The 21,341-nt window shown below is 40.1% G+C and overlaps 3 protein-coding genes across 8 annotated transcripts in view; 2 read left to right on the top strand and 1 right to left on the bottom strand.

Annotated features, from left to right (window-relative positions):
• The window catches only part of tyw1 (tRNA-yW synthesizing protein 1 homolog (S. cerevisiae)), a 38,341-nt gene extending 37,308 nt beyond the window's left edge, over positions 1 to 1,033 (bottom strand). For both annotated transcript variants that reach the window (XM_086125942.1, XM_086125943.1), the window contains exons 1-2: positions 889 to 1,033; positions 1 to 128 (exon numbers count right to left, since the gene is read on the bottom strand). In XM_086125942.1, the coding sequence (XP_085982068.1) occupies positions 1 to 128; positions 889 to 979 (219 nt within the window). In that variant the 5' untranslated portion in view covers positions 980 to 1,033. The remainder of the gene's footprint in view (positions 129 to 888) is intronic.
• A 481-nt stretch (positions 1,034 to 1,514) lies between these two features.
• ilkap (integrin-linked kinase-associated serine/threonine phosphatase) lies at positions 1,515 to 7,218 on the top strand. Of its 3 annotated transcripts, XM_086126327.1 has the most exons (11): positions 1,516 to 1,808; positions 2,672 to 2,715; positions 3,278 to 3,408; positions 3,501 to 3,618; positions 3,737 to 3,843; positions 4,289 to 4,382; positions 5,229 to 5,316; positions 5,840 to 5,973; positions 6,101 to 6,220; positions 6,289 to 6,370; positions 6,957 to 7,218. In XM_086126327.1, exons 4-11 carry the CDS (start codon positions 3,509 to 3,511, stop codon positions 7,077 to 7,079), a joined length of 858 nt encoding a protein of 285 aa, XP_085982453.1. In that variant the 5' UTR covers positions 1,516 to 1,808; positions 2,672 to 2,715; positions 3,278 to 3,408; positions 3,501 to 3,508; the 3' UTR covers positions 7,080 to 7,218. The 3 variants fall into 3 exon arrangements, with proteins under 3 accessions (XP_085982452.1, XP_085982453.1, XP_085982454.1); XM_086126326.1 differs by lacking the exon at positions 2,672 to 2,715 and having other exon boundaries at positions 1,515 to 1,808; positions 3,278 to 3,421; XM_086126328.1 differs by lacking the exon at positions 1,516 to 1,808 and having other exon boundaries at positions 2,677 to 2,715; positions 3,278 to 3,421.
• Positions 7,219 to 8,579: 1,361 nt separating this feature from the next.
• LOC147197512 (arf-GAP with coiled-coil, ANK repeat and PH domain-containing protein 2) lies at positions 8,580 to 21,280 on the top strand. 3 transcript variants are annotated; one of them, XM_086124955.1, is made up of 22 exons: positions 8,580 to 8,893; positions 8,964 to 9,021; positions 9,778 to 9,897; positions 10,528 to 10,581; positions 10,685 to 10,743; positions 11,096 to 11,279; positions 11,465 to 11,509; positions 12,113 to 12,208; positions 12,288 to 12,362; positions 14,293 to 14,396; positions 14,581 to 14,632; positions 14,747 to 14,847; positions 15,139 to 15,250; positions 15,331 to 15,515; positions 16,309 to 16,378; positions 16,689 to 16,777; positions 16,850 to 16,929; positions 17,412 to 17,575; positions 18,709 to 18,818; positions 18,906 to 19,016; positions 19,813 to 19,874; positions 19,943 to 21,280. In XM_086124955.1, the coding sequence occupies exons 1-22, from the start codon at positions 8,841 to 8,843 to the stop codon at positions 20,056 to 20,058; spliced, it is 2,100 nt and encodes a 699-aa protein (XP_085981081.1). In that variant the 5' UTR covers positions 8,580 to 8,840; the 3' UTR covers positions 20,059 to 21,280. The 3 variants fall into 3 exon arrangements, with proteins under 3 accessions (XP_085981081.1, XP_085981080.1, XP_085981079.1); XM_086124954.1 differs by having other exon boundaries at positions 19,923 to 21,280; XM_086124953.1 differs by having other exon boundaries at positions 19,813 to 21,280.
• Positions 21,281 to 21,341: the final 61 nt, after the last annotated feature.

Raw genomic sequence — 21,341 nt, 5'->3', positions numbered from 1 at the left:
CTTCTTCAGGATCATCTTGAATGAAACCCAGAGCGTCAAGGCAAGCGCAAAGGCTGCGTACACATAGAACCGGTTGTGCCATATGTGCATGGCATAGTTTTCGTAGGCACTGTGGGAAGAGTGTAACCCTGGAGACAAAAAGCATATCACAATTGACGCATTTGTGCACAATGAGCATCTGTCTGAGAAAATGTGAGGCAAATAGAAAGTCAATACCAGTGAAATGTTGTGACGGTGAGTATTTTTTTAGAGCGAGTTGGAGGATATGTCGGCTTTTTTTTCCAAATTGAAAGTGTCTCAAACGGCCTTGTGGAATGTTTTCGTCAGTACAGCCCAAGGATGAAGAATGATTACTACGGAGTCATTGGTGATTAAGCTTTCATTATTTTGTTGTGTAAATTAGGACAGCCGAGTTATAAAGTCATCTTATGGAGTTCGCTCACGTACACGCGTTCAGAAAGAATCACATAACTTGAGTTTTACTTGGTTGTTTGTTGGATGGGCAGGTAGGTACTCAGGAGACGAAACAATTTGCATACAAATATCAATATGCCAATTTACTATAAAATGGCGGTTTTAAAAATAGTTAGCATTGCGTTTAGTTTGCTCTCATGACAAAAAACTAAGTAGGTGGAACTAATTCGTTAATTTAATGATACTTTGATGGACAGAGGAAACATTTACGAGCATTTAATGAAATATTTTCCTTACAAAAGATATTTCTACCATTTGAAAGCACAGTGTGGGTTAAATTTATCAAAAACACAACAACAGGTCACTTGCTTTATGAAGTTTATGTCAGTGAAGGTGTATGCTAGCTAAAAGCGTTCCCTTGGTTTCGTTCACGCAACTTTATTGTGCGGCTGTTAAAAGTTGATATAAGCTCACCTTTTGAGTTTGAAGTCGTCGCAGAAGTTTTGAAAAAAATGGCGAGGACGATAAATCCATGCATAGTTGCAAACGCTTTGCTTGAACACATTCCTCCCAAGTCATCAGTGGCGACGGGTGATGTGCGGAACCATTACTGTTTGGCCGAAAAGCATCACGGGAGATGTAGTACTAACAAAGTATGCATCCGTAAAACACCTTTTTGTTATTTTTGTTCGAATAAAAAACAACAAATAACAAGGTATTGTTTTACTTGCCCACTATTACATGTCAAAATGCATGGTAATAAATGTTTGCGAACTCGAAATGCACTCTGGAAATTTTAGTTCTTTGGGGCACCTGCGTCATACATGGAAATATACTGCCACCTGTCGCGAGGATATGATATGAAACAGATCAGAAAAGGCAGCAACCTGCCCACATTTCTGAACGTTTAACACATCTTAATGCAACATTAATTTTCGTATCATATTAGATCAAGCCTAAACCAACAACTTTAGTTTTAATGCATTGTCGATAGTTGCGGGTCCTGCTGTAAAATATTTACAAACTAAAAAGGAATTACATGCAGTTTACAGCCAAAGCGTTAAGAGGCGCCAAGTGTCGTGACAATGCTGCCATTGAGGCATTTGAAATGAAGACGAAGAAGACGCCGTCTGCAGTTTGCAGTCTGCATGCCGTGTCGTAGATGGTCCATTTTGAGATCATGAGAAGTGAACCGTAATTAAAATGACAAATGCCTATAACATTTTCATGTAGTGATCGAATTTTATCGTGTATTTTTACCTGTTTGTAAACCTTACTTGCTGTCTCGAGTACGACGTTCACTGATTCAGACGCGACAGGCGGCTAAGCTAGGCTAGTATTGCTTCAGAGAATGATGGATCTATTTGACGACCTACCGGAGCCCACTCAAACCGGTGAGTGACTGCGGTTTCTCGGGTAAACGCAGACGATTAACCCGGCAGTAGTCCTGGTCTGCTGACAACTGAAAGGGTGGTCGTTACCTCTCAAAATTCTCGTTTTGGGTCACTTAAGTTTTATCTAGACGCGTGAAGAGATAAATTAGTAGTTCCATTGGTGATGAGAATAATAAAAATACTAACTTATTTTATAGCGCCTTTCAAGGGACCAAAAGATGCTGACGAATAAAGACTTCATATAAACAAGATGCTTCTGTTGGTTTAAACTTTGTTTCCACAGTTATTTATTGTTTCTGTATAATAGTTTAGTCATAAATGCCATATAAAAATTATTGGAAGACAGTTTGCGGGTGGCAAGTGCAGTTTTCTTGACTTCACTGAAGGTATAAGGGACAGTTTTAAGCATGTTTTATGGAGTGGTTGATATGACCTTAAAGGTCAAGAGTGAACTTGGCCAACCATCTTTTGAGTAATTCATACAGCTAAAACTATTTCAAGCGTAAGTTTTTGTTTTTTATGTAACACACCCAGATTCATAGTTTGACCCATAGCAACGCACTTAACAACGGAAATGCTTTTGTTTGGCAATTTCCGGCAAGGGATGTCATTTACAGAATGCCGCCAGTCAGCCATTGTTGATTGTCCCGCTGAAATGCTCTGCCGTTTTTATCGAGTTATTTGCCGAAATGCCTTGGTGCTGTGTGGCGATGCAACTGTTCTCACAGTTGTTTGAGTGGCCAAAAGACAAGAATAGGGCACGTAAACGGACCAAAAATTTGCAGCGATACAGTTTCGTTCCCGCAAAGCGAATGAATTTCACGCCCGTGTCGACGAGTGTTTTTTTTTTTTTTTGTTCCAAGATAATTGGAAGACCTCCGTTTTCTCAACTGGATTTGCAAAAAAGGTAGGTGTGATAATCAATAACTCTGGCTGTTGTTTATGAAAACATTTTCTTGTGTACATGGATGTAATCTTGTATGACAACATCCATCCATATTCCGAACCGCTATATTAGTGTATGACAACATTCAAACTATATTAGTGCGTGGATGGAATTCCCCCTTAATGGTTTACAATTAACAATGCGGTCACTCGTCAGGATCTCACTTCGGGAAAATGATTACTGTGTCGAATTTTAAGAAATGTAGGGTTTTTTTACCATGCTTTATTTAATGTCTTTTGTTTAATTACTTGTGACATAAAATTTCATTTGGGATTCTCGAAAATTACTTCACTGTTGACCTTTAAAACGAAATCCATGTCTTTACAAAAAAATAAAATCCACTGTTATTTAATGATTTCCTTTAACATTAACTTAGTTTCCTACTGTAACATCAAAACTTACCCTTAAGGGATCATGAAAGGCTATCTTACATAAACATGTTTTAAAACCTGAACTGACTATTGTTGTGACATAAGCATCTTAACCACTTACTATGACAACTGCTGTATTTGTGTGTTATCAGGTCCTGGCTCAGCTGCCATTACAGTTTCGCCGCGATCTGCCAAACACATTGATGAGAAGAGCGTCAAAAGGAAACGAGCGGATGTAGAATGTGAGGTGCCTCCGAAAGACGAAGAGGAGGAGATCAAGAAAGTTTGTAGAGAAGGTTTTCACTTTTGCCACCATGTCTGACAATGCACGGCGTCCATGATGCAGCTCGGCTTACTGTGCGTTCGCATGTTCAGGCCTCCCCATGCTGCGAGGCTATGTGGCTGCGAGGCGCGGCGAGCGTGAGGAAATGCAGGACGCTCACGTTCTACTTCCCGACATGAGCGGCTGTCTATCAACGCTGCCTGCTCAAATGTAACACACACCTCCATTTACACATACACACACTCACACGTACTCGCACACGGGTGTCGTATTTAACTTTTTTTCCCTCTGTGCCAATGTTTGTGAATACTGACTGATGTTTTCGAAGATCTGGGGCATCGTATTTTGCCGTGTTTGACGGTCATGGCGGCACTCGGGCGTCACGCTTTGCGGCCGAGCATCTTCACCACATTCTGGCGACGAAATTTCCCCGAGGTGAGCAGTAAGGACACAGTCTGTGTAAAGTAATAAGAATTAAGGCTACATCTACACATGCAGGCATAATTTTGAAAAGCAAAAAGCTCCATTATCCTAGCTGCAGGGAGAAAAAAACACCCACAGACGTCGGACACACGAAAGTCTATACGCATTAAGAAGTTGATGAGTTATGTTTGAATTAATTCATTTTTTGTTTACTTTATATGAATGTGTAAAAATAACATCCCTTTAAAGTTTTACAGTAAATTATATTTAAAATAATTCCTTTATGTGCAAATGTTTGTTGAAAATAAAATCAAGGTAAAATGATTTCAATCAAAAAACACAAAGACACACTAATGTAAAAATCAAGACTTGACTTGGGGGGGAAAAAATATATATATAATAATTTCTATAAATATATATACTGTACTGTGTGTGTGTGCGTGTCCTTCTTTTGAAGGTGAAAGTGAGAACCTGGACAAGCTGATTAAAAAATGCCTGGTGGACACTTTCCGCCAGACAGACGAGGACTTTCTGAAGAAAGCCACCAGCCAGTAAGACTCCTGATTAGCTCCTGCGAAGAGCATTAAGTAGCTATTGACCGTGTTCCACAATCACTAGTTTTGTATTTCATGAAGAAAAAACCCTTGTGTGTTTTGTTGGTTGGTTGTTTTGGGTGATGTGACCTTCATTCAAAACCCCCAAAAAAACACATTTATTTTAATCTTTTTTTTTTTTCATTTTTACCAAATGTAGAAGGAAATGGCAATGCTATTTTTGTTCCTTTTCCCCCCACTACGGGGATGTTTATTTGTCCTGATACCAAACCAGCTTTCTCACTGTATTTTTCAAAGCATTCAGTTGCATCATTATACAACACAGGCATAATCAAAATAAGTTTGATTTTACAGATAATATGAAATTAAGTGCTTTCTCTTGATATATATATATATATATATATATATATATATTTTTTTTTTTTTTTTTTTTTGTCAAAACGTAGACAATCCCATTCCTTATACACCCTGCAATATGCAACGTTCACTTGTGGACATTTAGTAATAAATTGTTTTTCACCATTTCTTCAGATAGTCTGATAGCATGGCCGCTTTAGAGCGCCTCGTTGTCAGCCGTGAGTGTGCACATGTCACAGTGAGAAAGGTGGAAGCACGAGGAGGAGAAAAGAACGAGATTTTTTATTTTTTTTTTTAAATCTCCATTTGACATCCAGCCTGTGGACTGTGGCTTCATGCTGGTATGGCTGCTTTAGAGTGAGTCATTGTTGCGGTGCGGTAAATTCAGTTACTGGTAGTCATACAGTACTATTGAACACTGTCGTTTTAAAATCTCTGTGTTTTTGCATTTGTTGATGAATGAATCCTGTCCTCTTTGTGAAACAGGAAGCCGGCGTGGAAAGATGGTTCCACAGCAACCTGCATGCTGGTGCTGGACGATGTGGTCTACGTGGCCAACCTGGGAGACAGCAAGGTAACTACAGTGCTGCATTCGTAAGATGACTAGGCCCAACCATCAAGCATGTGTCACATACTTATCCCATCCTGATCAAGAGTATCAAATAAATGCTTTAATAGTTTTTGATAAAGTTGTTTGAGCATTTATTTGTAAGATCCATGAACTAGTATGCTCTTTGTCCTCACTCGAAGGACAACTTTGGCATCCGAGGAGGACAACTACATCTCACTAGTGAGGCAGAACTGCACTGGTTAACACCTGTGCGTTTACAAGTGTTCATGTTGAAGCATTGGTTGTAAACTAGTAGAATTTTATAATGTTACTAGTAATTTTAGTAGCTCTCAGTTGTCAACTAATGCTCATTTATGCTTCACTTGTAACATGTCATCCTGGTAGTTTGCAAAGTTGTCTTGGCCCTAGTAAGCATCATTGTAGTCAGAACAAAGAGCAGGTAAGTACATGGACCTTAACTTGATAACATGGATATGCAATGAATGCTCAAATGGCTTTCTGAGTTCTTAATGTTGTGTCTTGGCAGGCCGTGTTGTGTCGCATGGAGGAGGAAGGAGAAGCCCTGGAGAAGCAGCCGACCACGCTGGCGCTCAGTCGAGAACACAACCCAACTATCTACGAGGAGAGGATGAGGATCCAGAGAGCAGGAGGAACTGTCAGGTACTATCATCAATGTCCGCCCTTGGCACTTGAAGGTGGAGGATGTTTCCACTATTATGTCTCTTTGAATTTCATGGCAGTGGATATTTTTTGGTATGGATGATGGATATGTTGTTGTTTGTTGCAGGGAGGGGCGGGTGCTGGGCGTCCTGGAGGTGTCGCGCTCCATCGGAGATGGCCAATACAAGCGATGTGGCGTCATTTCCACTCCAGACCTCAGAAGATGTCAGCTGACAGCCAATGACAGGCAAGAACAAGACACAGGCACACATACAAAGAAGCAAAAAAAAATTATGTCTCCTTTGGCCTCCTCAGGTTCATCATCCTGGCTTGTGATGGCTTGTTCAAAGTTTTTTCTGCAGACGAAGCCGTCAGATTCGTCTGGGACATCCTTCAGGTACAGTAAGGAAGTCACTTTGTACTGTTGGTGTTGAGTCTTTTATACATACTGTATGTCAAATGTAATAGCAGTTGGACAAACATGTTGGATTTTTTGACTTTAAGGACCCCTGGAATTTGGCAAAAATACTCAAAAATAACTGCTTCAAACCGAAATAACATATTTCCTGTGCCTTTTTAGTCATGGCTTCTTGAGACATTTTTGTGTGCGTCTCTCAATTTCTAAAATTCTAAATTTAATGTTGCTAAGTCAAGCTGTCTTTGAAAGATTTCAAATCCTAAGGACCCGTGGAAATTACCACATGATCCAAAAATGGAAGACTTCCTGTATGTTTTCAGGAATGGCTTCTTGAGACTTTTTGTGGGTCTACTCATGATAGACATGTGCACAAAGTTCCATGTTACTAAGTCAAACTGCTATCAGGGGCCGAATTATTTATTAATAATCCAGTTGGGTGCAACTGAGTCAATTTAGTCTCAAATGGCCTCTTGGGGAAAAAAAAGGCAGGTGTTTGTAGTTCTACACACGATAGACAAAACTAATGTTTATTTCTTATGAAACATGTTGCCTTGTGTGACTGTAGGACAGTAAGTTGACGGACAAGGAAGAGCAGTTTGAAGCGGCCTGCCAACAATTGGCCAGCGAGGCGGTGCGACGGGGCTGCGCTGACAACGTCACCGTCATCCTCGTTTCTATTGACTTCTGAACACACACACACACACACAGACATATATATATATATATATATATATATATATATATATATATATATATGTGTGTGTGAAAACACACACTTGTGCAATGACATTGTTTTCCAATAAAATACCTGACTTCCTCTGTCAAAAGTCAATTGTGTGTGTTACTCACGCGAAATACAAATGACCACTAGTCCTATGTCATCAGTCAGTGCTCATGACAGAACAAACTGAATTTATTCCGTAGATTCAGAGATCAATCGAATAGCCTGGTAGATTAAAATACCTCATTGTTTAGCCTCAAGTCATTTTAGAAGTCATTGTAGTAGTCTGTACTGTTAGAGTAGAGAGGAAACTAGTTTTCAGTCACGGTGACAAAAGAAAATGTATCTCGCCATACATACCTGTGGAGCTGACACAGTCCCTCTCACATTTTGAAGGTGTTGTTAGCCTGTCTAGCTTTTTTGGATTCTTGAAGCAGTTGTTCCTATAAGGAACTGACTGTACTTCTCTCCTCCTTGGAGGCTTCCATGGGCATGTTTCCTTTGTAACTGGAGGCTTTTCTGTTCCCATCCTGAGAACTTAAAATAAAATTGCTGCTGCATGGCTGCAACACGAAGCATGTCTAAAATGTAAAGAACATGTAGCACAAGATTGAATCATTCCAATTTTTGCTTTTATTTAGCATCTATCTGGCATTTTCTGTAGTCCTACAATGTGGTCCCACCAGAGATCCTCGTCACAACAATTTGACGTGATTCTCAGTTCCCTTTTATTTGATATAACAAGCTGCAAAACAAACTAGTGGACTAGTTGGTTGTTTCTCACCCTGCTGTGCAAGTACAGTTAGCTATGAGTATGTTGTTTTCCTTTTTTTTTTTTGACGATGGCCCGAGCATCGTACGTTTATGTTTTGTGTCCTTGTCTTTTGCTTGGCAAAACTTTAGATTTTGAAAAACACAAAACTCTGAATCGAAATCATGAAGTTGTATGGTCTGCACATGGCTACGCATCCCATATTTGTAAGCATCCAAAGACTTGTGTGCTTGCAGTTGCTCTCTCATGGAAACATTTTCCACTAAATAAAGATATATATGTGCCGATTGGACGTCGGGCCACATTGTAACATATTCTTCCCATTCTGTAATCCCTTAAGGGTCGGAAATTGTTTTCCATCTGGCAATGTTAGCTTTTTTAAAAGTAATTTTCGCGATTCTGAACAGTTGCCTTGTGTACATGTTAACGAAGCCCGCGCATTCTGATGACGTGAGTCCGGAGCAATATGGCGGCACTGCCACGTGCGACGACTGTTGACGCAGTGTTTATGACCCAAACCCCATAGGACAGAGACAAACTCAAGATGTACACCACTATTCTGTATTATTAACAACTGTAAAATATTTACATTTAAATGACAAAAATAGCCCTCGTCATGAGAATTAACGGACGTCATACCGCTCCCGTTCGCCAGATGTCTCTGCAGGCTGACTTCAGTCCGGATGTGGGTTGGGGGCGCGGTACTGCTCCATTAGCATCACTTTTGGACGTGTGGGATGCAGACAGCTGCTCTGTTCCCAACTTAGGTTTTGCTACATAAGACATTACATCTAGAAAACGCAATAGGTTTCCGTCTTTGTCGTAAGCGTGCACGTTGAATGGAACTGTGTTCCGACTATGCGCAGTCTTGGTGAGTGTTAGGTATCCGAGTAACGGGTGATTTGTGGTGGCAGCGCACTCGGTGACGGTCTAGTTTCCAAGTGCCGTCACTCAACATGGACGCGCTGCTGGATTTCTCGGAATGCGTCGCGGATTCTCCTGACTTCAGGTGGGCAGCTTTCACTCGATTAGTTGTGGCGTGAGCTGCTGCCTCAATTTCCGTGCGTTGTGTTGTTCAGGCGGAACCTGGATCAATGTGAGGAGGACGTTTCTCTACTACAGACACAACTGGACAAGGTGCGACACTGACTGTCCCCAGGGACCAAACCCTGCCTCAAATGACCAAGATACGCACTACTTCTGTCGAAATGAAGCTCCTCAACTCACTTTAACAGAAAGCTTGGCACCAAAAATCTCCAAGAAACAATATTTATGTTTAAACTCGCATAGTTTCTTGCCACCAACACAATGCTTCTGTCTCAATGAAACTCCTCACCTCACTTCAACAACGTTCCATGGCAACAAAATGCGACAAGATGACAAAACACAATATTTGCCTCTAAGTGACGCTTCTAAACTTACTTCCACACGCAGTAGTTCCATGGCATCAACATGCCACACATAGCATGTGACATTGCACTGCTTTTCTGTAAATTAAACTACTCAACTCATTCTAACATGCAGTAGTTCCTTAGCACTAAAGGGCACAAGGTGGCAGTAATTTTTTTTTTATACCTTTAGGAACTGACTCAAGTCATTTAAAAATAGTTCCTTGGCACAAAGATAACAACAAACTGATACTTTAGTGCAGTGGTTCTTAACCTTAGAGGTACCGAACCCAACCAGTTAATATGCGCATTCATCGAACCCATCATTAAGGGAGAACTTTACTATTTAAAAAAGGTTTGTAGTTTGGTCTCTCTATATTAGCTTCAACATATCGTGGCTGGGGTTAGAATGTATGGTTCGCTCCATACATTTTCAAAGTAGCTATTGTTTGAAAGGTCAACATGCTATTGGTCTTCTAAAAGTGTTTGTCATGCCACCAATCAGGTAACGAGGTTGTGCGGCAAGATGGTGGAGGCGGGACAAGTATACAATGCAGCCAATCAGACGTTCCTTGCAGGCCTGTCTGAGCTTTTCTCACTCCACAAGGAGGACGGCGTCATTGCGGTAAGGACCTACCGGCTTTGTAGAACCTTCTTAAACAGTGCCTCTTGGATTTTTACAACTACACTAAAATATTCAATTATATAATATTTAGTTCTCCAGGTGTTATTGTAAGGCAATACAAATAAGGAACCAATCACAGTTATTGTCATTTATGTGTCTTGGTTACAGATGCAGCTGGTGAATGTAGCTCATAAAGTCACGAGTAATCTAATTTAGTTACTATCAGTAGTTTTTTTTACTATCTCCCAAAAGTTTCTTCCCATTGGAAGATATTTTCGTTAATTTTTATGTTTGATTACATTTCATGTATTAAATGTATTACTTTTGTTTCTTATGAAGTGATTTGTTTTCACGCACCACTAGAGAGCGCCATTGTACTGCTAGTTGTGTACGTACCTTCAGAGCACAGGTGTCAAATTCTCGCCTGTACCTTGCGTGTTTTAAATGTTCCCCTTCCCTCCTCCAGCACACCTTACTCAAATGATCAGGATCAATGTCAGGCTCCTGCAGAGCTTGCTGATCATTTGAATCAGGTGTGTTGGAGAAGGGAGGAATCTAAAACAGGCAGATGGCCCTCGAGGACCAGAGTTTGACACCTATGCCCGACAATTTTTTGTCTTCTCTTTTTAGAACTGCCTGAGCCAGTTCAAGCAAGGCCTGCAGGAGCTGCTCACTTTCCACACTGTGAGAACACACACACACACACACACACACACACACACACACACACACACACACGGAAATAATGCTGTTCTGTGTGTTTGCGTGTGTGTGTGTGTGCTTTCAGATGTTGCTGGATCAGAGTCAGCGAGCCATCAGCCATCAGCTCAGCAGCCTATGCAAGCAGTAAGTACAGGGTTTTATTCATTTTGGAATTTGAAAGATGTTTTTCCTTTCACTCTTTACCTGCGGTGTATCTTATTTTGATGGCACATTTAAATGTTACCATAGCGACCAGACAGTGTTGCGGCCAGATAGGACATCCCTCGTGTTTATTCTGTTTAGAAGATAACAGTTTTCATGCAGGTCATATCATATTATTTAGTTGTATTTATCCCGCCTTAAAAGCCGATCCCTGAAAATATTGTCTGACATTAAACCTGTCCGTGGGGCTAAAAAGGGTGGGGCCCGCTGCCTTCGATAACATCTAAAAATACAAATTGACTACAAGTCGATTAATGGACTTGATTTTTTTCAGATTCCTGCCTGGGCTGGCGGAAACACGTGATGAGTTTCTGCGTATCGGTGACGATCTGGACACTGCGACTCTGAAGAATGCTCAAGTGTCTCGACACAAGACCGTCGAGGCCGAAAGAGCGAGTCACCTGCTCATTGCGACACGGAAATGCTACCAACACTTTGCCCTGGATTACTGTCTGCAGGTATCAACACATGCGACATCTTTCCTCAAACGTTGTTTACGCACATGCCAAGTGGAAAGTGGATAGATAAACACACACACGCACGCAGGCACGCGCACACACACACACATACACTTTTCTTTTTGTTGTATCTGTTAATTGGTTTTTCTACTCTTTCATTTTTATATTTATTTTTTGTCATTCAGCTCAACACATTCAAGACTCAGCAGAGAGTGGACTTCTTGAACTCGGTGAGACTATGACCTCACTCATGTCTTACCTTAGCTTTGCTTAGAGTTAATATTGGGATGCAGCTCTTAGTCAATCAAGACCAAAAGTAGAGGGCAAGAAAAAAAACTTTCTTTGCACTAATATGTTTGCTGTGCTTCCACTAGTCGAAGTACGGCATGCTGATTCCGGTAATATTGCGTTTGCGAAATAAAAATAATGTAGAATAATCCACCTGTTTTCAACCATTCAAAGGGGCTGACATTTTACGCTGCACCCCCTTCTACTGTCACTGTCGATTTAATTTGATGTCAAAGTATACCGTGTTGAGACTCGTCAGGGGTACGTTATCGCAAAGATTTAAAATGTTCTTTTTTTGCTTCTGCTGTAGGTTTTTACCCTCACCTGAATCCCAAACCATTGTTTGTCCTAATACAGTGGACATGCAGTTTGCTTTTTTTTCTGAAAGTTTCTAGTTATTTCTTTTCAGCTATAATACAAACATCCACACTGATGCGGACCAAGACGTACATCAGCTATGCCTAATAATAATTATAATACTTGGAATGGATATTGTTGTTGTTATTAGTGTCGAAGTCTGAATAAAGTTGTGTTGTTGCGTTGAGGTGTTCTCCTTGGTCAATGCTCAGCTGACATTCTTCCATCAAGGCTTTGACCTGCTCCGAGACCTTGAGCCCGGCATGAAGGTCATGGCCACACAGGTGGATGCAAACACACATTCGCATACAAACACAACAAATGACGCACCAGTCAAGACGATTCTTTTGACTCTGTCCTCAGTTGCGCGAGCGCTCAGCTCAGTGTGCGAGCAAAAGGAAAGAGCTGGAGAACAATCATCTGCTGGTCCAGCAACAAGTAAGTCACCTATATCACCAGCACACATTTTTACATTTCATCAGCCATATAGGATAATTGCCAAAGTCATTTTTCAATATTTTTGGAAAACAAGGAGGGAAAAAAAACATTTTTAGAACAAACATTGGTAATTTTGATTGGGTCTTTTTCCTTTCGCAGACTTACTCCCCCTCTGTTGATGTTACAATATCAATAAAAATACCGGCTATTAAGAAAAAACATTTACGAAGAATTTTGTTTCGTGGTCTTTGTTTGTTTGTTTGTTTATTGAACATAAAACATATATACAGTAATAATTTGACAGAAAATAAGGTAGATAAAAAAAGTAAAAAGAAAGAAATCAATCTTCATTCAACAGTTATTATGTTCAAGGGAGTAGGAAGAAGTAAAAAACTTATCTAGTCCTACCCCGTTATGTGATTGTATCTAATAAATCATTTTTATATCAATCAGAAAAGAAAAAAGTAAGAAGAAAGAAGTCTCCATTAAGGCTCATACTTTACCCTTAACCGTGATATTTTTACAACTTTTGGTTTGTATCGGGATTATATACTTCCACACCCTGACACTCTTGTGTAAATTTTCTCTTGTATTCATAATGGATATTTATATACCTTTCTCTATTTATCAACTTAGTTCTGATTTATCATTATATTTAATGTTTTGAATTTATCATTTTAACTCTGATTGATGTAGGTTGTTTGTACTATTTTTTTGAATTTGTTTTTGAACTCAGCAAGCGATTTACTCATTTTCAGGTCCGTTTCGAGATTATTCCACAGATTAACACCTTTGATAGATACACTTCTTTGCTTGATGTTTGTTCTTGTTTTGAGTTTTTTGAATAAGTTGGTACCTCTTAAATCATAGCTGCTTTCTCGAATTTCGAAAAACTTCTGAATGTTTTGGCAGAGCAGGTTATTGTGTGCTTTGTACATTAATTGGGCGATTTTAAAGTCAACCAGGTCATAAAATTTCATCGTATTTAATTTGATAAATAGTGGATTTGTGGGTTCCGTATATTTTGATCTATTAATAATTCGAATTGCTTTTTTTTGTAGGTTGAGAATAGGGAGTGTGTTTGTTTTGCAGGCATTTCCCCATATTTCCACACAGTAGGTCATATATGGTAATAATAATGAAGTGTATAATGTGTACAAAGATCTCTTATTTAGCACTTCCTTGGTTTTGTAGAGGATCCCTACGGTTTTGGCTATTTTTCTTTTTACGTTATCGATATGTGGCTTCCAACATAGTTTTGAGTCTATTACTAATCCGAGAAACTTGGTTTCATACGCTCTTTCTATCTCAATTGAGTTTACCATAATTTTAGCTTGGTGTTTGATTGGTCTTGTGCCAAAAACAATTAACTTCGATTTTTTCAGGTTAAGTGACAATTTATTTCTGTCGAACCAGTTTTTTAATTTGTTTAATTCGTTTTCTACGGTTGTCAGGAGCTGTTTGGTCTGCAATGGATTAATGACATTTTAGTTCATTTCAATGAAAAATAATAGAATTATATATTATTACTATGGGATATATATATATATATGTAGATAGATAGATATACAGTAGATAGATAATATATGTATTGGCATTCTGTATATACAACTTACAATGACAGCGTATAATAAGAGTTTATTAACTTAGATTTTTAATACTAGTGTGTATAGGAATAAACAGGTTTATATGCTTTTTTTTAAATAGTAATATTTTTACCAATAAACTAATTTTTCAATAAAAGTTTTTTAAAGACAATCTGACAAAAAAATATATTTTTTAAATAAATTATTTTAGTTAGGAAAAAATGTGTTCTATTGAAGACAAAAGTAACCTTTAATTTTTTTCTTTTTTTCCTTCATTCTTTTTTTTGGGGGGGGGACGACAAAACAATAATTTTGCCTGTGTGTGTGTGTGTGTGTGTGTGTAGGATGCCTCAGGAGAGACGCTTTTCCAGTTGGGTCGTGGGACTGACGACATCATCCAAGGTTACCTCTTCAAACGCTCCCGCAGGAAGGCAAAAATGTGGAAGAGGTCACATGTCTTCTTGTAACCTCAACATTTTTTGAAATTCTTCCTTCCCCCTGTAGTTAGTTACTGTAGATTTTAAGGGGCGCGAACACGGATGGTCCAAAAAGGCTCCACAAGACAATGCCAAAAGCAAAAACATGATCGAAATGCTAAAATAAAAAATTATATCCGTACTTTTTATGTACAGATGCTGGTTCTCCATCAGAGACAACCAACTCATCTACAGGAAGTCACACAAAGTAAAAAAAAGAAAAAGAAAATCCACTTCCTGGTCATAAAGTCATAATATTTATGCTGTTCATTTTCATAAGGCCAAGAGGTTGTGACGTTTAATTTTTTGTTTGGCTCGTCAGGAGGCGTCCACGCTTCTGTTTGAGGACCTGCGATTGTGTGCCGTCAAGTCTTTGGAGGACCTGGACCGACGATTCTGCTTCCAGTTGATGTCTGTGCACAAGTGAGTTAAAAACACATCAACATTTAACTCAACATAGTCAACATAGTTGTATTGTTTGAATGATGGATGAGTCTGAATTGACAAGAAAACCATGAGGACAAGACAGACAGGATGGAACTTTAAGATGAATGTCTGTTTAGTGAGTGGGTCCCCCATTTTGTCTCATGATGTTCCATATTTTGTCCAGTGGTCAATCATAATGTCCCCCATTACTGTCTGTACTATTTCATGTTGTATTGTCCCATAATAGTCCCATAGTCTGCCATAATGCCCCCTATTATGGCCCGTCAGGTGTTGTGCCCTTCAGGCCGACTCTGAGCAAGTGAGGCTGGCATGGATGGAAGCGTTACAGGGGAGCATCGATATGGCGTATCGCGAGCGAGGCCAAGCCACGCCCACACAGGCAGGCCCCCTGCTACCTTTTGCTACCTCATCATGCCAATAATACTAACTAATGAGAAAATTCACAAAAGTGTCCTTCAGCCTCAGGAGCCCCTCCCGCCGAGCGGCGGTGACAACGCTGCGGCCAATCAGAGAACGGCGGTGCTGGGCGTGGCTCTGCAGGGGGCCGGCAACCGTTGCTGCTGCGACTGCGGCGAGGAGGAACCGCGATGGGCAGCCGTCAACTTGGGCATCACGGTGTGCATTCAGTGCTCAGGGATTCACCGGTACTGACACACGCAAGTCAAACATTTGCCACTAAAAAGAGTTTTATGTTTTTCTTGCAGTTAAGTAAAGTTTTCTGAGATTAAAAGTCACACGGTTTTAATGGAAAAAGTCAAATCTAATCAAGGATATACATGAAATGTTCTTTGAATTAACTCTTTTTGTAAATAAAAACATTAAGATTATTATGTTCACCATTTTCTGAGGAAAAAGATGAGTCTTGTAATTTTCAAGAAAAAAAAGTCATATTACCAAGAATAAAATCATATAATTTTGAAAAAAAAGATCTAATATTCTGAAAATTAAGTTATGTATATTTTTTTTTCAAAGAAAAGCTACAATATGATGATGATGCAAACATGAACATTTGGTCAAGGTGAAAATGTGTCATCTTAATAGGTTAAAGTCACATTCCTTTAAGAATAACTGTTTACTGAAGTGTAGACTTAAGTAGAGATCGGCTGTCTCGGATCGGCCGGTGTTTTGCATTTTGTTTTGCATTCGGGGACGTTTTGTAAGGAGTGAAGCGTTCTCATTTTATACAATCAGATTTTTTTCCCCCAATATTTTGACATTTAGATGCAAATTTTGACGATTCATGGGTCCGTTTGGTCCCAATGCCCCGCAAATAGTGGAGGTCAACTATAAAGTAAATAAAAAAAGTTGTATAAATAGACTGGTCCATCTTCTGATCGGATCGGTGATGGGATATTGTTTTGTTGTTTTTTTACCCACTAATCGGTAATCAGCTCCCAATTTGTTTTGTTTTTTTCTTCCCGTCTTTGATGCATGCAGGAGTCTGGGCGTCCACGTGTCAAAGGTGCGCTCACTTACGCTGGACTCATGGGAAGCCGAGCAACTCAAGGTGAAACTCGTACACAAATGATGGAGTCATTCGTAAACTCTTTTCACACAGCCACCTTCCTCCCTCTGATACTACAGTGTTGCCCGCTCTATTGTCGTTCATCGTTTGCGCCCCTGCTTTATTGCTGATGTTTTATGTATGTTTTATTAGTTGTTTTTTTTATTTAGCAGTTGAGACAAGTCGCAATTTAGAGTTGCATGCCTTCTGTGGAGTACCACGTGACCACTTAGTGGTAATGTGATGAAAGGAGCTAACCATTCCAAAGAAGTTTGTGATCATAAAAGCAAGACTTCCTGTGTTTGTGATATAGCTGCTGTGCGTCCTCGGAAATGACATCATCAACAACATTTACGAGGCACGGTGTTTGCACAGAGTCAAACCCACCACGGAGAGCCCGCAGTAAACACGACACACGCCTGTCATTCAATCTGTGATCAATACTGGATGATTGACTGCCAAACTCTTTGTCAGTGCTGAAAAGGAAGCTTGGATACGAGACAAGTACGTCGAGAAGACCTTTGTGAGGCGGAATGGCGACGAAGATGGCCCAAGTAAGTACATTTCATCAACAAATTGGTGGCAGCGGTTGTTTTTGTCTGGTGGACATAAAAAGCCAAAGCGCCACTGTTCAGTTGCCAAGGTTTTGTGTCGTCAAAAAACTGAGATCAAGGAACACGCTTTCAAAACCCAAGGTGAAATATAAGCCAAATATCTTTTGGAGAGGCGTATGAAAAAGAGAGGTGATTATTCAACTGTGTACACCCTCTTATAACTGGGGATGTGGATCAGTCCAGAATCAAGTATTGGCATATCAAAATGTTCCAAACTAAGAGACTCCGACTCAAAAAGACTGTACTGTAATAAAAGCCCGAGGTCACATGAATGCCGGAAGTTATTTACATTGATTAATCTTGGTGAAATGTTTTTTTCGACCTTAAAAACCTGTCATCGAACAGGCGGGGTGTCGACTCTTTGTATCCACTGTGTATTTCGTATATGTTGTTGTTCACGTGGAGTGGTGTATTTGTTGAAGTGCGTCATGACAACTTTGAGGCCTCGCTACTCTTGCATCTCTACCGAGCCGCGGTGGCTGGAGACCTGGTCGCCTTGGTGACAGCTGTGGCCCAAGGGGCACCGGTGAACGGGAGCCTGGCCCAGGAGGAAGGACGCACTGCTCTCATTGGGGCCGCCCAAGGGGTGAGGGAATACAAGTTACTTCTATGATGAAACATTTTTTAGGGGAGAAAAAAAAGAAGTACCGGTAATAATGTGAAAATAAAACCGATTTTTTTTTTCTTGGACATTTTTGCATTTAAAAATGTAGTACCACGACGATACATTTTTTACAAGATAAAAAAATATGTAAATGGGGAAAAATGGTTATTTATAAGTTATATTGTGCATGAGAATAAAGTCTTAATAGATAATGTCAGATGAAGAACATTTTGGGGAAATTAATTTATAATACTACAAGCATAAAGTCGTAATATTACCACATTAAAGTCATAGTTTTTAAAGAATCAATTTGGAATTTGACACCAACTTTGATACATTTTGAATATCACAAGTCATTTATAAGATTACAGTCCTTATATTTAATGTTCATGAAGTAAGACGAAGAGTAGAGCATTTTGTTTTTGACAGCTGGAAAGTATTGACAGAATAAAGTTGATTATTTAGAGAATAATTCCAACATATTTTTTCAAGAAAATTTGGAATATTACAATTGTCTTGTTTTTTTTTTTTTTTTTGAAAGGAATCAATTTGGAAATAATGAGAGCAAATTATTGTGATTTATCCATCCAATTTCCGAACCGCTTGATCCTCACTAGGGTCGCGGGGGGTGCTGGAGCCTATCCCAGCTGTCTTCGGGAAGTAGGCGGGGGACACCCCGAATCGGCTGCCAGCCAATCGCAGGGCACACAGAGACGAACAACCATCCACGCTCACATTCACACCTAGGGACAATTTAGAGCGTTCAATCAGCCTGCCACGCATGTTTTTGGAATGTGGGAGGAAACCGGAGTACCCGGAGAAAACCCACGCAGGCCCGGGGAGAACATGCAAACTCCACACAAGGGGGCCAGAGCTGGAATTGAACCCAGTACCTCTGCACTGTGAAGTCGACGTGCTAACCACTGGCCTACCGGGCCGCCCTATTGTGATTTATGAAGAAGAAAAAAATCAAAAACTTACCGGAATAAATCAACAACCGATTTCAAATTATGACAATTTTACAGTCTGTTTTCACATACTGTAGATCTAAATCTAACTTTAAAACACAAGACTAAAATCTTCATTGAAATGAAACAAAGTCCATTTCCCTGCAGGGGTCGCTGTTGGCATCCGAGTTTTTGCTGCTGAACGGCGCCAACATTAACCACAGAGACCTCAGAGGACAAGGAGCTCTGCACGCAGCAGCCACCGCTGGACACACCGGGTCACTGCACGCACGCGCACACAGCCACGCACACACACACACACACACACACACACACACACTGTGACGTTCTATCCGCCCCCACAGGCAGGTGTGTCTGCTGCTGAAGCGAGGAGCCAATCAGTATGCAGTGGATGAGAGTGGATGCGACCCACTTGCCATCGCAGTGCAGACAGCACATGCTGACATCGTCACGCTGTGAGCTGATGAAGCGCACGCTACACAAGACTCAACAAATACGTGTATACAATGAAACCTCCATTTATCGCTGGAGGATACATTTCACTCATCAACATGTTCAACCGAATCACGTAGTAACAAAACGCTCCCATATAATGAGATATGCTGGAGATGTTCAAACTGAATTTGGCATCAATGTTGCGGTAATTCTCAACCGTCAAATAACTGGTACTTTAACACTCACAGGGCAGCTTCGCATACAAAAACAGAGCATACAACAATACTCACAAGAAGAATAAACTGCTAAATGTCATGGACGATTTTATTGTGTAGGTTGCACGTCATCACCATTTGGACACCGCCCAACACTAGTAGAAAAAGCTGCCCCTATTGGTGTGGAAGCAGGAATATATATAAAAAAGACGTATTTTATCGTCGCAACCCGGAAAAATTTAGGACTCTTTCATAGACACTTTTTGAGAGTCACAAAACAAGCGTTGGTTTGGACAAAGCTTGGGTGTAAATTTGTTGCTATGTTTTGCAATTTTTCTTGCCCATGGCAACATTTTTTTTTTTTTTTTGCAACTTGACAAGTAAAGATATCCAATCCATAAGGAGAAACTGTGTTGGGGCGAGAGCATGTCAAGCCCAGTTTTAACGTCACATTGGGGCAGAAGCCCAGACAGCAAAAGATTGACTTGCTTAATTTCACACTCGGTGAGTGGACATTAAAAAGTCAATATCACATCATATAAACACTTCAATTGGTGGATTGTAAAGTTTTTTTGTGTCCCTCACTTGTTGGTCACTCTAGGCTGCGCATGGCCAGAATGAACGAGGAGATGCGAGATTCTGAAGCAGCGTTCGGAGCTACGGGTGAGTCCGTGAAACTCTTAACATTCAGCTTTGTGATTCGCTCAGCAGCATCCGTGCGGTCCTTGCAGGAGATGACCAAACCTTTCAGGACATTTTCCGAGACTTTAGCGATATGGCATCACATGACCCGGAGAAGCTGGCCAGACGAAGATTCGGCCGCAAAGAAGACGATGAGAACCTATGAACGTGTTACATACTTGGTAGAATTTTCATTTTCGGTCTTAATGATCACCTAACTCACTCACTGTCGGGCAGAATTGCATCTCCAAAATGACTACTTTTCAGAGACCCCCACCCCCAAATCAATTGTTATGCAACGCCATCAACACAAACACCTTCATTATGTTCAATCGCTAAATTAATGCACGGGGGGGGGGGGGGGTTGCCTAATTACGTTATTGATTAAAATAGAAACATAGCGCGCCAACCAAACCAAAGGCCTGGGAGAATTTTAGTGCTCGAGGTCATTAAATTCGAAATCGAAAGTTTTTTAATGTAATAAAACAATTCCCATGTTTATGTTATAATTAAAATAACCATAAGGAAACTACCAAGTAATAAATGTCCTTTTCATAATACAGTCATACCTCGGTTTTCGACCATAATCCGTTCCAGAAGGCTGTTCGAAAACCAAAACCACTCTTTAAAAAATATATATTTTTGAACACGTCTGTTCACCATGGAACGCTAAACAAGGAAGCGTCACTTCCTTGTCTACCTGAGGAAGCGTCACTTCCTCGTGTAAGGAAGGCGAGAGGATTCAAGTGCGCTCAGTTTGTTCAAGAACCGAAATTCGGTCGTCATCCGAGGCATAAAAAACGCAAAATTTTTGGTCGAAAACCGATTTGGTCGAGGACTGAGACGTTCGAAAACCGAGGTTTGACTAATACATTCTGTCCATTTTACTGGTTAATGTTAGGTTAATTAAATTATTGGGGGGAAAAAGGTATGGGTAAAAAAAGAAGACTGACCAATATATTATTCCAATAAATCAATTAACTATCACAAATGTTGTTACATTAAATATTTATATTTTTCACAAACATGTTTGTATTTATCTGCCCGTCCTTGAGGGGAACACACGTATTCGTGAAGTAGCTGATGTTAACGTAAGCTGTTCTTGTTACCCAACATGCACCAGAATGTTACACTCAAACAGTAAAAAAGTGAAAACTTAAGGCAAGACATCCTTGTTATCCTCACCGCTAAGTTAACGTGATATTTTTTTGTTTAATAGGTCACAAAGGGAAATTTTGCCCGATTTAAACCATTCCATCACTTTGTAAGACAAATGTTTACGTAGCAGCTACATTGCCTTTTTTAACAGTGAACTTATCACTGCTGCTCACACGTTTGTTTTTGTCATTTTATTAAAGAATTACAAATGAGTTGCTGCTAAAACAAAACGGCATTTCAATGTCCACTAGGTTGTGTACATTTCATTGTTGACTGTTATTACTGTAATAC

This window comes from Hippocampus guttulatus, chromosome 12 (assembly GCF_054856545.1).
Source record: "Hippocampus guttulatus isolate MCC_2025c chromosome 12, RoL_Hgut_1.0, whole genome shotgun sequence".
In the NCBI taxonomy this organism is placed as follows: Eukaryota; Metazoa; Chordata; class Actinopteri; order Syngnathiformes; family Syngnathidae; genus Hippocampus; species Hippocampus guttulatus.
Note: the sequence above shows the minus strand (reverse complement) of the source record. Positions and strands in the feature narration are given on the sequence as shown.